General features: G+C 36.1%; 2 protein-coding genes across 3 annotated transcripts in view; one reads left to right on the top strand and one right to left on the bottom strand.

Moving 5' to 3' along the window:
- The window catches only part of LOC150102616 (uncharacterized), a 234,723-nt gene extending 221,161 nt beyond the window's left edge, over window positions 1-13,562 (top strand). The window contains exon 17 of the mRNA XM_090398679.1: window positions 13,133-13,562. Coding sequence (XP_090254805.1) covers window positions 13,133-13,178 — 46 coding nt within the window. The 3' untranslated portion in view covers window positions 13,179-13,562. The remainder of the gene's footprint in view (window positions 1-13,132) is intronic.
- Window positions 1,774-18,590, bottom strand: part of Polr3F (RNA polymerase III subunit F) — a 160,324-nt gene continuing 143,507 nt past the window's right edge. Inside the window, exon 10 of one of the 2 annotated variants that reach the window (XM_090398686.1) lies at window positions 1,774-1,860. In XM_090398686.1, the coding sequence (XP_090254812.1) occupies window positions 1,821-1,860 (40 nt within the window). In that variant the 3' untranslated portion in view covers window positions 1,774-1,820. The remainder of the gene's footprint in view (window positions 1,861-18,590) is intronic. The other variant, XM_090398683.1, reaches the window with a different exon arrangement.

Genomic DNA, 18,590 nt, shown 5'->3' with positions numbered 1-18,590 from the left:
TATGGTGGGGCTTAAAAACTGTATGGAGGTTGTACTTTTTTTAATGATCTGGCTGTTTTTTCTGATGTACCATGGATGTAAGGTATGGTGATGGCATTTCTGAAGTCCTTCTTAAGAGATGGTCAGGGAATGGGGAAGGACTTGATTATTTTTTTAATTCTGTAGTCACTGTAGCCATTAAAAAAGGAAGGTATTGTGTATGTGTTTGAGTTCGGTTGAAAGGGCAGTTTCACTGGAACAAAGATTGTGGGCTCTATTGGTTAGTATTTTAATAATGCCATATTGCTGAGAGGGGTGGTGGTGAGAGAGTTTGTGAATGCATCTGCCTGTATGAGTAGGTTTTCTATATACACAGAAAGAAAGGTTACCATTAGGAAGGAGTGTTACTAAGGTGTCTAGGAAGGGTAAACTATTGTTATTTTCCTTTTCCATCGTAAACTGAATTCTTGGATGTAGACTATTGAGGTGACTGAGGAAGGAATCTAAAGATCAGCATAATGAACTAATGAGTGCCCATTTTGCTAAAAGCTATCAACCTGGTGTATGCAACACTGAGTTCACTTCTACCTCTTCTGAAGAAACTCAGGTGTATGAAGTGGAGGTGTTAGAGCTGTTGCACAAACTGAATAAGAATTCAGCAATAGGGACTGATGGGACATCAGCACGGGTGCTAAAAGATTGTTCAGCTGAAAAGGGAAGATTCTGCAGGAATGGAAAGAATGAATGGTAATCCCATTGCACAAGGGTGGTGCAAAGACTGATGTATCCAAATATTGACTGATCAATCGTAGGAGTGGTGGTGAAGATTTTGGAAAAATTGGTTAGGGCTTGCATTCAGACATGGGTTGACAGTGAATCTCTACTTTGCAATGAACAGCTTTTGGTAGAATGCACCATGGAAGACTGTTGCATAAATTGGAGAATATGGGTTTGGATTATAAAATATTAGTATGGTTAAGAGTATGGCTGACTGACAGATATCAAAAAGTGGTATAGATGGATGTGAATCTGGAAAATTAAGGTAACTAGTGATGTACCACAAGGATCGGTGCTTGGTCCGCTGTTATTTAATCTGTACATTAATGATATTAGGAAGGATTTGACAGGTGACATACAGCTATTTGCTGATGATGCAAAGATAGGTAGGGTAATCAGGAATACTTCTGATATGCAATACTTGCAGAATGATTTGAATAGGCTGGAATTGTGGGCATGGGAAAATGGATGCCAGCTCAATGTCAGTAAATGTCAAGTCATGCACTTTAGCGTGGTTAGATATCCAGTGTCATATTATATTGGTGGGATTATGCTGTAAGGAACTGATCAGGCTAGGGATCTTGGAGTGTTAGTAGATAGCAAATTGAAGTTTCAGTAAGAAAATACCACGAGTAGACACATTAATTAAAATTATAATAATGGAATTAACTCGCATAAAATATTATTTATTAGTAGAATTTTCGTCTGAGCATCATAGGCATCTTCAGTACTTGTAAAAAGCTAATTAAGCAATAACTGACAATTCCAAAAGGCACCACCTAAGTAGCTAATGTAAGATAAAAAAAAGGTCATTAAATTTCCTAACTTATTTAAAAAAAAATAGATAAATAAAATATATATATATATATATATCACACACACACACAATTAAAAAGTTAGTACTTTTTAAATCAGCTATTCTTTCCTATCTCCCACAAAGGGGATAGATGTAGACCAGGATCTTCAACCTTTCAGACAGTGCGGGCCGCATTAAAAATTTCAATGAAGCCCGCAGGCCACTAAGCTGTACTGCAGTATTTAGAATTGTAAGATGCTTTCCAGATTCACAAGGAACGCTGTGCATTTGATACTTTACATAAAATCCTACAAAAATAAACAAACTCAGCTTTAAGAGCATAGGTAGGAGTCGGGTTCATGATAAGTAAATACAGTCAATACTTAAAAAACCATTAATTTTTTACAATGTCGAATGATATATGCACGTAACCATAAGAAAGATATTTATTTAACCAAATATTTTGGTCTGGAAATAGCAGACCATCCTCAGTGGTATTACAAGAACAGTTTTTAAAAAAATACAAGCTAGAATACTAACAATAGATTGTTAAAAATAGAACACGCCGCGTGATGTTATATCACTAAGTATGAAACGGAATATTTTGAAGTAGAGACATGATTGGGGAAAAAAAAATTAATGAGTAATCTTGATTAGACTTTCCCAGATTTTTTATATAGATATACAGTCATTACGATTCAGGTTGGGACGATGGAGCAAGGCCTCCATGCTTTCCTTGAACAAACATTCGAAAATCTATAACGGGATCTATGTAAGAGGCGAGTCCTGGAACAATAGATGCTGTGTGTCAGTTTCAATCCCGTGTTGAGCCAATCCAGACTTTTCAGGTTTGTTGTGAAGAATGGAGGATTGATGTTCTTGGATTCTTTTTTCAAGAGAACATCCAGTCTGTCCAAAATAGGAGAGATCACAGTTGCAAGGAATTTGATAAACTCCAGGAAGAGATAAAGTTGAACGTTTGTCTTTAGGAGAAGGAAAATGAGAAGACAATTTGTTAATAGGTGAATACGTAGTTGTTAAATCATATTTCTGTAAAATTCTTGCAATAGGTTCTGAAATACCGGAGATATAAGGAATAGGCACTCAACGTATTGAAACTTTGTTGTTTTGTGGAGGATTATACGAACTGAGAAGATGTTGAGTACTTTTTTCAGAAAAGCCATTGAGTTTCATGTGTTGTTGGATAGTAGAAAGTTCTTTCTGTAGATAATCAAAAGTAGAACAATTAGTTTTGGCTCTTCTGATGAGGCATTTTATAATTCCTGTTTTATGACATGGATGATGGGCTGATTCTTTAAGAATATAACGACCTGTGAATGTTGGTTTCCTGTATACTGTAGTTGTAAGAACGTTTGAAGGTGACCGGATGAGGAGAACATCTAAAAAAGATAACTGGTTGTTTTCTTCTATTTCCATAGTAAACTTTATACGATGATGCAAGGAATTAATACTGTTTAAAAAAGAAGGTAAAGAGTTTTTGCTGTGAGGCCAAATAGTAAAGATGTCATCTATATATCTTACCCAAAAAGAATCCAAGAACATCAATCTTCCATTCTTCACAACAAACCTGAAAAGTCTGGATTGGCTCAACACGGGATTGAAACTGACCACGGCATCGTTTGGTCCAGAACTCGCCTCTTACATAGATCCCGTTATAGGTTCGAACGTTTGTTCAAGGAAAGTGTGGAGGCCTTGCTCCATCGTCCCAACCTGAATCGTAATGACTGTATATCTATATCAAAAGTCTGGGAAAATCTAATCAAGATTACTCATTAATTATTTTTTATTTTTTTCAATCATGTCTCTACTTCAAAATATTCTGTTTCATACTTAGTGATATAACATCACGCGGCGTGTTCTGTTTTTAATGATCTATTGTTAGTATTCTAGCTTGGTATTTTTTTTAAACTGTTTTTGTAATACCACTGAGGATGGTCTGCTATTTCCAGACCAAAATATTTGGTTAAATAAATATCTTTCTTGTGGTTACGTGCATTTATCATTCAGTCTTATGTCACAAGTATCCTTAAAACAGCAAATTTTTACAATGTCAATAGGCAACTTGCTATGCGCAGAGTATTCTCGAGATGTTGGTTCGTAATCTGAGTCTTGGACTTCACATTTCGTTCTGGAGAATAACTGCTCGCATAAGTATGTGCTACCTAACAAAGCACACATCTTAGCATGTTGGCAAACATTAGGGAATGCATACTCAGAAATGTAGTCTTTGTAAAATGTAAGCAAGGGAATATTTGAATAATTTTTCTCTCAAAGAAGAGAGAGGTTACGAAAATCACTAAATCTCTCTTTGAACTCGCTTTGCAACATGGCTAATTTTGTAGCGTATTCATCAAGAGACGAACAGTTACACTCAGCGAGAAACTGAAAATGAGTTCTTTTTTTTGCAAGTTCTGCCTCCCAAAGTTTGGGCTTGGCCACAAAAACTTTGATGTAATCAAACAGAGTGTGCACCAGTTGATCTTTGGATTGTACCCACGTATTTAGGTCATTCATATGCAACGAGATGTTGGCCACAAAGGCAAAATCTGTCATCCACTTTGGACGTTAAATTCCGCAATCTGATTCCCCTTGGTTTGCATGAACCGCTGTATTTTGCTCCTTAAGTCAAAGATTCTTTTAAGAACCTTCCCTCTGCTCAACCAACGCACATCACTATAATAAACCACATCGTCGTGATCCACTTCACACTCTTGAATCAAAAACTCTTGGAATTGACGATGATTCAATCCTCTTGCCCTAATAATGTTGACGACTGGTAACATAACTTTCATGGCATTTTCAAATCTCCAATAGTTTACGTGCACAAATTCTCCTGGTGGATTAAACAGTGGTAATGGATGAAATCTTTTCATTCTAGTTCCAGTTCTTTCCGTAGCAGCGCAACAAATCCTTCGTTCTTTCCAACCATAGCAGGGGCACCATCAGTTACCACATCCTTGAGGTTGAAACACTGGAGCGTTTTCTTGGCAGCTTCAAGAATATCAGTGCCTTTCATCGTTCTCTTCATAGGTATGAGCGCTAGCAGTTCTTCTGTCATAGTGAATTGTTGTTCAATGCCAGGGACAAAGATAACCAGTTGTGCTGTATCCTTCACATCTGTGCTCTCATAAAGCAAGTGAATATGACGTAAATTCGGACGACCATTTTTTTTTTAAAGTTCCTTCAATGTCATTGGCAAGTTCTTCAACGCATCGTACTACAGTTACCCCAGACAAACTCGATTTTTTAAACACTTCCTTATTATTTGGGCACAGAATATCCCCAGCAGCAATGAGACACTCTTTCACAAACTCGCCATCCAAGAAGGCTTTTGATTTTTTAGCAATCTTTTCACTATTACATTACTTACTTTGATGCATGCTTCGCTCTCTTCCCTCTGCCTTTTAAAGCGTACCCTGCTGGCATTTTATTTGTCCACACGAAGCCGCCATTGAAGGTGATCGAAATTGGATGGATGCTTTCTCTCATAGCGTCGTTTTATATTGTATTCTTTTGATGCTGACACTGACTCATAACAAATTTAACACACTGGCTTATCGTCGATTGGCACAAAAAAAAGTACAAATGGGTCCACTTTTCATTAAATACCCAACAAGAATCACTTGATTTACGCTTTTTACTCGTAGATACCATAGTGGTGGAAGGTGAACCCAAAAAATGATCCTAAATGGCGATTAACGGTTATTATCCACTGAATATGTCTCACACTAATGAAAAAGTCTGGCAATATAAAACCACAATAGGCTATGGCTAACCTGCGTACGCTTATACACGAATATCACACTGTTCACGACTGACTGTGAATGAGATGATCTTGTATTTATATATGAAAATAACGAAGTATCGAGAACACTCGAACGAACTACTGCTTCAGCCATCTACCTGTTTTAAAAGTTTTGCTATGCGTTCACTGCCTTGCACATAATGGATAGGAATACACATTATTTCTTCTGTATTTGAAAAGGAAGATATATCAGAAGTACTCAAAGCTCTTTTGATGAAAGAATTCTTATAGCCATTAGATAAAAAAAAGAGGAAATAATATATTGCAATTGTTTCTGTAATAGTTCATCTGAAGAACAAAATGAGTGGGCCTAATGAACCAGTAATTTAATAGTTCTTGCCTTGACTGGGATGGTAATGAGATTCAGCATGAATATAATGGCCTGTATGGGTCTTCTTCCTATAAAAACTGAGAAATGTAGGTTACCATCTGGTCACTTCTAGAGTGAAGTGGATCCTTCGCCTTTCCCCTTTGTGGGAGATGGTACTTTTTAAATCAGCTAATCTTTCCCAACTTGTTAACTGTATTTATCTATTTTTTAAAATAAGTTTAGGTGGTGCCTTTTGGAACTGTCAGTTATTGTTTAATTAGACTAAATTTAACACACATGAACCACAGTAGTAAGTTTTTTTATTACGTAAATATTTCGTCCTAGGTGTCTTAGGACATCATCAGTACAGTAGAACAATACTAGGAATGACACAAAGGATAGGGTGTGTACGTACAATGGAATCCAAATTGCGTGCAGTGATGCGTTGCAGCCTGAACTTAAATTGAATTAAATTAAAATTGAGTTTTTTTACCACAATTTTGTATGACAATTTCCCATACTTTAGGGATGACAAGAACATCATTGTGGTTTAGATTTGGTCTGTGAAGTAGGGCTTCAGCACTTTCTTTATATAAGCGTTCATATTCATATGAAGATCTGTGTAGGAGTTTTGTCTTTTCCCAGTGGATCTTGTGGTTTGGGTTTTTTAACTCTGTGTTGAGTGTGGCTTGATTTTTGGGTTTGATGAGGCAGACATGGTCGTGATGTTCTGAAATGTGTTTAAAAACTGATCTGCCTGTCTGTCCATAATAAGAGAGTTTATAGGAGCATGGAACCTCGTATACACCAGGTAGTAGCATAGGTGAAGGTTTGTCTTTAGGCGAAAGTAACAAGTTGTGGATCTGGTTGATGGGTTTGTAGGTGGCAGAAAGATTGTATTTCTTCATAATTTTCGAGAGCCGTTCAGAGATGCCTTTGATATAAGGTATGGGAATCACTGGGCTTGTTCTTGTCTAGGTTGATGGATGGAGAAGTCGCTGATGATTTTTTGAGTTGTTTTGAGATTGTATCCATTTAGAGTAGCTGTATTTTTGATTATTTCCAATTCTTGTTTTAGAGAATCCTCGGAGGAGTAAAATCTGTGCGCTCTGGTTACCAATGATGCCAAATTTTTGAGAGGGATGATGAGCAGAAGTATGGTGAATGTAGCAACATTCACCTCTGTCTATTGCAAGCTGGTCTGCCAAGTTGGGTGACCCCCATTGCTGTTCCCTCCTGTTGCTTGTAGATTTTTCCTTTCACTGTGAAGTAACCGGAAGTGATAACAAATTTGAAAAGTTCAATGATATCCTACGGAAATTTTTAATTTAACAGGTCTACAGTTTCTTTATGGGGGATATTGGTGAAGAGAGAGACGATGTCGAGGCTAATTAGTATGTCAGTTTTCAGCAGTTGAAAGTCTTATATTTTGGCGTAAAATTTGGCATCATTAAATCATTGGTAACCAGAGCAAACAGATTTTGCTCCTCCGAGGATTCTTTAAAACAGCAAGCTTTGTTTGAATACACTTGGATAAAGAAGTAAACTAAATTTATTATAGTCTAACCAAGTGGAAAATAAACTTCCAACATCTTTCTCTAAATCCAGAGTAATTTAATAATAAGGGGGTATACCTTTTAGCAACTCGTATAAGTAGATATAACCTCTCCATTGCTTCTGCCTTAGTATCAGCTATGGAGGCAATCAAAAATGGCAATACCAAGCTCAAACAAGACACCCATAAACTCTTAAATCAACTAAAGTGTTTAGGAAAAAGTTACATTTTACAATAGATTCCTGTTCGTGTAGGCACTGATTACAATGAAGCAGCTGATAAATTAGCAAAAGAGGCCAAAGAACTCAACCAAGAAACTCACACGATAACTCTTGTTGATGCTAATGCACTAACAAAAGTTAAACTAATTCCATTGAAATCGGTGATGCAACATCAAATTCCGAAAATCAGTGCTGACAGAAAGACCTCCACCACGATAGCAAGACTACAAACAGGACATTATAGAGGAATGAAGATCAATGCAGATGATACGAGAACATATAGAAACTGCAACAACTGACATCCACTCACATCTTTACCTGTCCAGCAATTACAGCAGCCTTGGAAGAAATAGATCCTAATCCTGAACAACAGCTCTATACAAACAAAATCATCGACATAGCCAAAGCAGTTCAAGGAGCACATGGAAACATCTAAGACTCTTCAAAGGACAAGACAACAACAACACGATGTGCAGTGTGCCCTTGAAAGTGTACTGCACTATCTACCATCACCCCCAAGATCCTGAAGCACAACTCCACCAATACAGTATGTAGTCTTATTTCTACAAAGTGTAGCACCTTACATTCATTAATATTAAAACTATGCCCCACTCATCTGTCCAAGTCTATTCAAATATTCCTCTAAAGAATTCGCATCAGCAAACATTTGAATATTCCCAGTCAATCCACATAAAATATCATTAGCAAATGAGTTAAACAGTAGGGTCCCCAGAACAGAACCTTGATGCATGCCACTGGTCATCTTCCTTTCCCGAAACATTGCTCCATCATACACAAACTTTCTGGTATCATTCAGAAAAACAGTAATCAATTTTTCTAATCTCTCTCTGTTATCCAATCACATCTTCTGCAGCTTATACACAAATTTGTAATGTGGTAATCTATCATAAAATGTAAGCAGATTGCTAAAACAAGACATGCCCTTCACAAACCCATGCTGACCATCATAGAGTATCTTATGTCCATCAACTTAATATTGTATTCTATTCCTCACCAATTTCTCCAATACAGTTTATCCATTAATCACAATGCCTCCATGACCCTAGCACTGCTGTATCTATCTCTTTCAAGAACATTCTTGTACGACTTTCACATCAGATCAAGTGTCAACTAGAATCAAAGGAAGGACTAAAAACAACGCTTATCTGTAAAGAGTACATTAGCTCATTTGTGTCCTGTCCAATTTTTATGGATACACCACCACTGAAAATGTGCTGTGATGATGAGCTGCATATAAAGGGATGCAGACTACAGCCTTCGGATGTATAGGCCTACTTTTCACAGACATCTTGTCACAGTTTGTTGATATATTCACATACCTTTGCATGAGTGGAGCCAACTTGCAAGCTGACCTGCTGTGCTGTGTCAATTATGTTTACTGTTATAACCAAAAATATGTGTTCGTGCTCCATGGTAGAGTGAAGGCGACCTCTTAGCAAACGTCTGAAACACGTTTCATTGGTTTAAAACGTTGCCCATAGCCTAATCACAAACGCTCTAGCAATATCAGTAATTCTGTAGCCTTCTTCAAGCTTTTTAATAATTCTTCCGTTCAATTTCATGAGGATAAGAATTAGTAATGTCTCAAAGACAATCATCTCGATGTCTTTGAGACATTACAAGACATCCAAGTTTGCAACTTTATTCCTTCATGAAAAGAGCTTCAAACCCAATTCGCTTAATGCACCTTTTATCCTGTTGAGTGCTATCACATGACTCCTTTTGTGCACAATTTGAACTTACTTGCTATAAGCTGATTCATCTGAATTTGCAGAAATAGTGATCTTAAGTTGTGTGCTAAATCCTGCCAATGGTTGCATAAGAAAGTAGATTAAATAAAAGAAGAGAAATAAATCATTTTTTCTCTGGGTCCAAAATATGCCAGCTAAAACGAACATTAGCTGTCTTAAATTCAGCTGTAATTTAAAAGTTCTATGAACAACTTTAACTCTTTGGTAAAAACAAAATTTGTTTTCTGGAAAATCATGGTAACTGCAGATTCCATATTCACAGTAAGAGATAAGAAAGTTCAGACTTGGATAATAAAATCCTTGATTTCAAATACTCCCACATTCTTCCTTAAAATTCTTCTTGTTGAGATGCTTATACGCTGGTTAAACATGATAACTAATATTTAAGGAATTGACAGCGTATACTAGAAATATAGATTAAATAAACTTTAATATATACTTTCCGATATTTCGGCGAACGTCACATTGCCATCTTCTTGGGAACTTACTACAAAGACACGTGCACACAAGTACTAATAACAGCAAATGAGACTGAAGCTAGGAAGCTAGCGTTTTCCTAAAGTCCTGATGCCCCCGCCAGGGGGCACCATCAGGACTTTAGGAAAATTCTTTATCTTCCTTAAAATTCCTTGCAGAAGTCACCAAAATTTTTTTTTTCTACGTTCTTCTTATAAAGTGTGTCACAAAATTCACGCAAGATTTAAATTTAGCGCCATTTGTGCGGTAAAGTGTTGCCAACGAGGAAAAAAAGACAGCTGACAGTTCAGGGTTATTAAAAATGAAGCACTACACGAAAGAACAATGCATTTTCATTGTTGAGCAATATTTTAAAAATAATGAAGGTTTGGCAGCTACAGTTCGCAATTTTTGTAAGTTAAATAAACTTTTCACAGTTGATTTAACTTCATCAACTGTGAAAAGATTAATTAAAAAATTCAAGGAAACTGGATCAATTAGTGATCTTATACACTCTGGCCGTCGTTCAACAGAAAACATCGAAGCAGTTCATGAGAGTGTTGCTGAGAGTCCAGGAACATCAATTCGGCACCGTGGTCTTGAATTGGGCATTTCGAGAAGCTCTCTACAGTGTATTCTCACGAAAGATTTGCATCTTTATGCTTACAAAGTTCAATTGACTCAAGAACTGAAGCCTACTGACCACACACACAGCGAAGAGAGTTCGTTGAATGGATTATGGAACAACAACAACAAGTGGATGCTTATTTTTCGAACAAAATCATCTTCAGCGATGAGGCTCATTTTCATGTTGATGGCTTCGTTAATCGACAAAATTGTCGCATTTGGGGCTCAGAAAATCTACGAGTGATTGTTGAGAAACAAATGCATCCACAACATGTCACTGTTTGGTGCGGATTTTGGGCTGGAGGCATCATCGGTCCATTCTTCTTCAAAAATGTGGCTCGTAAGGCAATAACAGTTAATGGTCCTCGCTATCGCGACATGATAATCCAGTTTTTTGTGCCTAAATTGCAAGATATGGATGTGGACGACGTGGTTTCAACAAGATGGTGCCACATGCCATACAGCCTGAGAAACAATTCAATTACTGCATGAGTCATTTCCTGGTCGTGTAATTTCCCGTTTTGGTGATCAGAATTGGCAGCCCAGATCATGTGACTTAACGCCGTTGGATGTTTTTCTTTGGGGTTTTTTGAAGTCTAAGGTTTATGCCAATAAGCCCATGACCACCCACACCTTGAAGGAGGAAATTGAGTGCTGTATCAACGAAATTCAGCCACATTTATGCAAAACGGTCATGGAAATTTTCAACAAAAGAGTGCGTAAGCCAGCAAAGCCATTGAGACCATTTACCCAATATGCTATTCCATGCATAACCCTATACTGTATACTTTATGAATCAATAAGAAATTACAATTTTTAATTAAAAACCTGTGTTTTCTATCAAAATTACTTCTTGCGTGAATTTTTGGACACCCTGTACAATGGATTTCTAAGGAAAAATTATCACACATACAGTTCTATTTCCCCATATATTCTCTGAAAAACAGGCATGTGAATTTCCTTATAAAATAGTTACTAGATATGACATTTCCTCTTTTTTGGCCAAGTATGATGGCTGATAGCTAATTCGAAAAGCTAATCTAGACTTTTGTATTTTCTTCAACATTGTTAACATGCTCTGACATAGATCTCTCCAGCATGTCCTAATTGGTCAACATAACAAATATTACAAGAACAGTGAATCTTATATATCTCCCACTTTCTTTAGGTGGGGATGAGGGGAATATTGGAGGCTGTAAGAAACTGGATATCTTATAAAGTTAAAATCCATAGTGAATAAAAGATTGACATTGCATCTTTGAATTCCTGCTTGTTGGTCTTGCGTAAAGTATTTAAAATATGGTTAATTGCCTTGTTACTATATCCATTAAGAGATTGGGTTTACTTGAGAGGTAACAAAGTTCTTAGTTTCTTTTACCTATGTACTGGAGATGTTTTAGGCTCTTTTCCTCAATGTTTTCATCATACTTATCTTATGTGAGTGATGGTAAATGGAAGCATGTAGGTATTTACCTGTTTTGATAGGCTTCTGTCTGCTGAGAAATCGTCTTTTATCTTCAGATGCTACTAGGAGAATGTCAAAGAAATCGAACATCTTGCAGTTTTTGAGTTAAAGTTATAGAGTAAACTTTATATTGGGATGTAGGCCATTAAGATAATTTGCGAGATGTTCCATTTCCTCGTTTGTGGCTGCTCAAATGATGAAAATATCATTAACATAATGAAGTCAGATTTTTTGGCTTTTAATATCCTTCAGGGGATTTCTTTTCAAAAGATTCCAGTAAATTAGCTAGCCTGCAACAGCAGCAGAGATGGGGGAGCCTATTGTGAGATGTGTTTGTTCCCAGTATGTATCCCAAAACTGAAAAAAAAGTTTTCTAATTCATTCTCCTGGGACATTCGTGAATAGGCTTGCCAGAATATTTGATGATTTTATTAACATATCTTCTGTTCTTCCAGCAAAATGTAAACTATTTTTAATGAACAACTCCATTTTACCTATGTGCCATGCTGGAGTTGAGTGAATTGCTGAGATCTGAAGATAGTGATGTGGGTGATCACCTAATAGGCTATTCATTTAATAAATAAATTTAATATAATACATTTAATATAATAATTTAATATAATAATTTAATACATTTAATAAATAAAATATGTGAATTTTTCAATGTGGTTTCACTTGAATTTCCTTACACAGCATTTTAGAAATGAAATGCTACACAACCCTACTCACTGCAATAAAAACCAAGGCTTAATACTACATCCCATGCTGGTCTTCATCAAAAATCTGACATCATGAACATGAGCTTACATTACAGAACCAACTTATCCTACTTTCACACGTTCGTCATCTAGTTTAAGTTTTTTTAATTCATTAATTTCTTTCATTACTTCTTGTTGATGTTACATAAAAAAAATCTTGTAACATCAATATGTTCCTGATGAAGTGGACTGTTGGCTCATCAAAACAGTAGAAAAAAAGTAATTTTCAATATTCTTTACTTTATGTGGTCATTTGACCAAAACTATAGCGAATCAGTGGCAATATTTATTAACATAGCAGATGAAGTATTTGAGCAGTACAATTGTGCTGTAGTCAGTTTCTTTGCTCTGTGAGTAACGTGCATGAGTCTGAATAATTTTGCCTAATTTTAAATAAAATTAAGATGACAAATTTGTTAAAGATCTCAAATATCATTTGAATCTTAACCAAATGAACAGGCAAAACAAATCAAGGAAATAATAAAACATCCCTCTTTCCAAAACTTTTAAAAAATAAAATTTACAGACACTATAACCTTACATTTTTTCTTTACTCAGCACAATTACTATATAATTATTTAAAATTTCAGTTTCCTTACTCAGCTGGATGCCAACAGTCAGATTGCTGCATTTTGATTCTACTTAGTGTAAAGTCCCGAAGAAATGTATATGTCCTACTATCAGGTGTATTTTTATTTTAAATAAAATATGTGAAGTTTTCATATTCACTAATTAAGAAATGTTTTCCCATATCAATAATGAAAGAGTAATAGTAATCATTGTTATCCATGCAGTTATAATTATAACATACTTCATAATTGCTTTCACTAGTCTTGTAAGGACTACAATAAAACAGCACAGAGTCAGAACTTTGTGCTAGTCTGTATAATATATGAGAGAAATGAATGTAACACATTCTAACAGCATAATACCTGAAATGATATAAACGTTTTATCACTGAATTCCAATGTACTATGCTTGGTTGTAATCTTTTTGTTCAATAAAGTGCGATTCATTTCTTCTGTTGTGTAATTTTTCAAAGGTATTTAAATTTTTTTTTTTTTTTGGATAGTCTATTATAATTTAAAACATACCTCATGAACACCTATTGTTTGAATATCATTTACATATATTCCAAGTTGACTAAAGATTTTGTTTTACAATTTACCAATATGTTTCTGGTACAATTTCCAATGTACACAATGAATATACAGATTATCATAGTATTACATCATTAAACGGGATACTTAAGGGTCAAAGTTATATAACTGAGAGGAGACCTCAACATAGCATTTAAAAGGAATGCAGATGACCAATCAGAGCTTCTGACCTAATGTCTAATGCTTACCTTCTCGTGGTGCACCCTGTTAGGTATCTACCTGGATACTGAACGAACGAGGGTGGGCTGGCAATTTGGGATTTAGGCGACCAGACTTAAACCAAAATAAAAAATGATAGTACAACATGAATTTCATGCCAGCTGGGGGTGTCGCCCAGTTAAATAGCCCCCCCCCCCCGTTGTTTTTGCCAGTGAAAAGTCAGATACTGGAACAAATCCTAAAACCCAACTCAACATCACCAGAGTTCAAAATTGGTACTATCAACATAAGAACCCTGAATAGCAAAGAAATGGAGCTAGCCGAGGAATTACATAAGTACTAGATCAACATAATAGGGGTGACTGAAACAAAAAACTGGTGAGATCTTTCTGAGCAATAAATACAAAATGTTATATTCAGGCAATGACAATCAAGGAAAAGAAGGAGTAGCCATAGTATTCAATACTAAATACGAGGCTAATCTTCTTGAATGGCAAGCAGTCTCAAGTAGTGATGAGGGCAAATATCAGAATGGGGAATTGGACAATGAGACTTATCTGTGCCTATGGTCCCACTAAGGTAGAAGTGCGAGAATTTTTTTGAGGCATTAGAGAAAGCAACTGACACAATGAAAAAAAGAAAAGCTGGTCCTTGTTGGGGATCTAAATAGTAGAGTAGGAAATGATTGTCAGACATACAAAAATATATTGCGAAAATTTGGAGAAAAGAGCAAAGCTAATAATAATGGCAAATACCTGTTGGATTTCTGCTCAGGGCATGGACTGGTTATTACTAACACGACATTTCAACATAAAAATATGTATAAATTCTCAGTGACTATGTTATTGTTGATAGTGATGCTTTCTCCCTGATGCAGGACACCAGAGTGTACAGGGGATTTGAAATTGGAAGTGATCACTATTTAGTCTTGAGCAGGATAAAATTGAATTTCATATTGAAAAGAATAACATGTAAGAAAGTTTTCAAGCAAATAAAAGTTGAGCAGCCCTCAGATGTAAACTGTAGACTAAAATACACAAACCTGATTGAAGAAAAAATGAAAGAGTTTGAGAACAGGAACCAAATCTTGGAGATTCAGTGGCAAGCCCTGAAGAAAACACTGATTGATTCAGCCAGAGAGGCATGTAGTGAGGTTGTCTGCAAGGATAGAAAAATCAGAACTCCATGGTGGACACAGGAAGTTAAAAACGCAGAGAAGGAAAAGAAGAAAGCATATCAAAAGTTCCTGGCAAATAAGTCTGCTTGTGCTCTTAGATAATACAGAGACAAATGTAAGAAAGCTAAACACTGTGTAAAATTAGCTAAACAAAAGTCATGGGAAGACTTTGGTAAGAACATAGAAAATAAATATCAAGATATTCTGGAGGTTGTTTAAGAAGCTCAGAAATGGATGAAAGGGTTCTCTAATTCCTTTTACAGCACTCTGATAAAGGTGACATGAAAAAAAGAAAAAAATATCATTGAAGTATGGAGTAATTAGTTCAAAAAATTGCTGAATGAAACAAGCAGTGATGACAGCTCAGTGGTAAAAAAAAATAGATATGTATTCCTGACCAGGCCTGTAGTCAGGAATACATATCTATTTTTTTTTTTTTTTTTTTACCACTTTTATCACAAAAGGGAAATAAAACAATGTGAGAATTACAGAGGTATTTCTTTACTGAGTGTTCCTGGTAAGATATATGCAAGTTTACTTGAGAAATGGTTCAAAAGGATTGTGAAAGAGAAGCTGGATTCAGGCCAAATAGATCAGATTTTCATCAAATAAACCTGATCCTGACAGATCAGCTGTCAGGATAAGATTTTCACTTTATGACAGATAGTTGAGAAATCACTGGAATATAACAAATATCTGTATTTAAGTTTTGTAGATGTGGAAAAGGCATATAACAAGGTGCCAAGAGAGAACCTATTCCAAACGCTACAGTTATATGGTGTTAATAGGGCATTATATCAATCATTACTTAGTCTTTTTGAGTTGTAAATCAGCAGTTAGAATTGAAGTACAGGAAGATGGTTTAATGTTAAATCTGGTGTGAGACAAGGATGTACATTATCCCCTCTGTTATTAATTATCTATCTATATATATATATATATATATATGGATCACATTATGAAGGAAAGTGGTATTAAACCTGATATCAAAATTGGAGATGTTAATGTCAGCTCTTTGCTTTATGCGGATGATGTTATACTCCTAAATAAATCCGCTACAATTCTGGAATATTCCCTGACTAAATTGAATAACCACTGTAGTAGATATAGTATGACGGTCAGCATTAAAAAGACAATGAAAATATCAACTGGATTGTGAATCGAGAACCTCTAGAACAAGTAAAATATTTCAGCTATTTAGGCCTGATTTTTAGTGAAGATGGTAAATTAATTATGGAAATATACAACAGAATCAACAAAGCTGGTATGGTAGACAGTCAATGGAATAAGAGAGAAATTAGCTGTATATAAGACAGTATTCAAGCCAGTTTTAACTTATATATCTGAGAGCTGGGTTAGAAGTAAACTTGACCACAGACTAGAGACCGCAGATATGAGTCCTGAGAAAGATTAGGGGCATGAACAAATGGCATCAATGGCAACATATTAAAAACGAGGATATTAGGAAAGAACTTGCCACTTCAGCATCCAGGAATGTGTTAGCAGAGCTAATCTCAAGTGGTATGACTCAGAGGAAGACCAAGTTATAGGTGGATTGATACAGTAAAACGTGCCTTAGAAGACAGGTAACAAGACTGATTTGGAGGAAAATTGTAGATAGGAAGTTAGTAATGATGTAAATTTTTCATGTAATACTATCATATCCTGTACACCCCTTGAGGATATATATCAGGAATTTGATGATGATACATCATTAAACTCAATATATGATTACTATAACCATTTTCTTCCAAATTAATGCCTCATTCTACAGATCTCCAATGCTGCTAAACTTACATTCAGTTGTTAAGGCACTATTAATTACATCAATCCAACTAGATCGTGGGCCTCATTCCTGCCAACCTTCCCTCACCTATTTTGCTTAAGTGCCTATCCAACCTTAAATTAGACAACAATAGTTGCTAATGCCAACAATTTTAACTTTTTTTAAATATGATTCTGCCATTGATACCATATGCTCACTTGCCTAATTTTCATTTATGTTCTCTAGTCTTGGAACACTTTATTTCATACTTTGACTAATATCTCTTTTGTTCCATATAAATAACTTTATTCATCCCATACTTTGTTCATTTTATTATCTCTCTCTCTATATATATTTAATTTATCCTTTTCACTGAATATTGTGCCTGCATAGGTGATGTTTTAGTTATTCTGTTGGTTATTCATTGAGAATGCAGTTGGTGCTTTCTTGTTCTTACTATTTTTATACCTTTTTTTTTTCCTTCCTGACTTTCATGCCTAACTTGTTATAGAAATTATTATTTTTTACATCTGATCCACAACACGAGACCTATTGCCGTGTGTGGGCAAGAGGAAAGAAAGGAGGAATCTGTTCACATTTTGCTTGAACAGCTGAAGGTTATCTTCTGAGAAGGCAGTGAAGTTGGTTTGGTGAGTTTCAAGATGGACTAAAAGTGTGTTGGTTAGCAGTGGTTCTTGAATTAATGATTTTGGAGGAGAGTGGTGGATAATAGTTGCCAATTCAGCAGAGCACTAGCCATGAAAGTATCTAAAAGAGGCACAAGACAGAAACTGAACATCTGTGAGAGATGGTTCATTAATTAGCCAGATTGCCCTCTTTCGAGAATCAAGCGATTTTAGAGAGGATTTTGGTGTACCACCCCAAACATATGAGCAATATTCCATGGTTGGGTGGATCTGGATTTTGTATTAGCAGCTGAGTTTTGCGCAAAAACAGTACAAGTTTTTTGGCAGCTGCAGAAGCCATAGTTGAATTATGGTTGCGCCAGGAAAGATCGGAGGTGCAAGTCAGTCTGAGTAGAGAAATCTGTCTTGACTCAGGAACAGAAGGAGCGACTGCCATTTAGGTAGGAGGCAAGTTTACAGCACATAGCCCTATCAAAGTCTGACTTTGTAATAATTCTTTTACAACCGTTGCGAGCTGGAGTTTTGGTCTTGAACCATTCGTGGTAAGCAGAGTTTTTTCTTTTACAGTATTAGCACACGTTTTTTTTTTGAGAACCACGGCTTGGATGGTGGCTGAGAACATGGAGTTCTGATGAAAGTCTTCAGTCCTGTGAGGATGGTTACTGTTATTCAGTCTGAGCAAGTGTTTGGATCAGAAGAAGCGAAACAGCACTTGGACCATGGGAAGGAGGAATAGAAGTCATAGAGGTCTTTCCCCATTTGGCACCCTTGTAGTGCCAAAGGACACGAGACTTGTGTGAAATTGTGATCCGAGGTACAAAGGGGTGTACTGACAACTACAGTTTACTTGGAGGGGAAGCTTGATTGGAAGAGGTCAAGTGTGTTGGCAAATTTGAGGGGGGTATTCTGAGATGGGTCATTAATAGCAAACACCTCGGCATCCCTGCCTGCTTGATCAGTGAAACGAGCAATATGAGTTGTGGACATTAAAGTCCCCAAGAAGGATGACCTCACTATTAGGGTGTTTTGACTACAGAAAGTCGAGTTTTCGAGAGTGATAATTGAGGAGTTTAGAAAGCACATGAAAAGGGCAGGCTGATTTGGTAAAAAAATTTTGAGCTAAAAAGATAAACAATGGGG

Source organism: Typopeltis vanoorti, chromosome 10 (assembly GCF_054136105.1).
Source record: "Typopeltis vanoorti isolate ZY-2024b chromosome 10, IOZ_Tvanoo_1.0, whole genome shotgun sequence".
Classification (NCBI taxonomy): Eukaryota; Metazoa; Arthropoda; class Arachnida; order Uropygi; family Thelyphonidae; genus Typopeltis; species Typopeltis vanoorti.
This window is presented reverse-complemented; position numbering and strand designations above follow the sequence as displayed.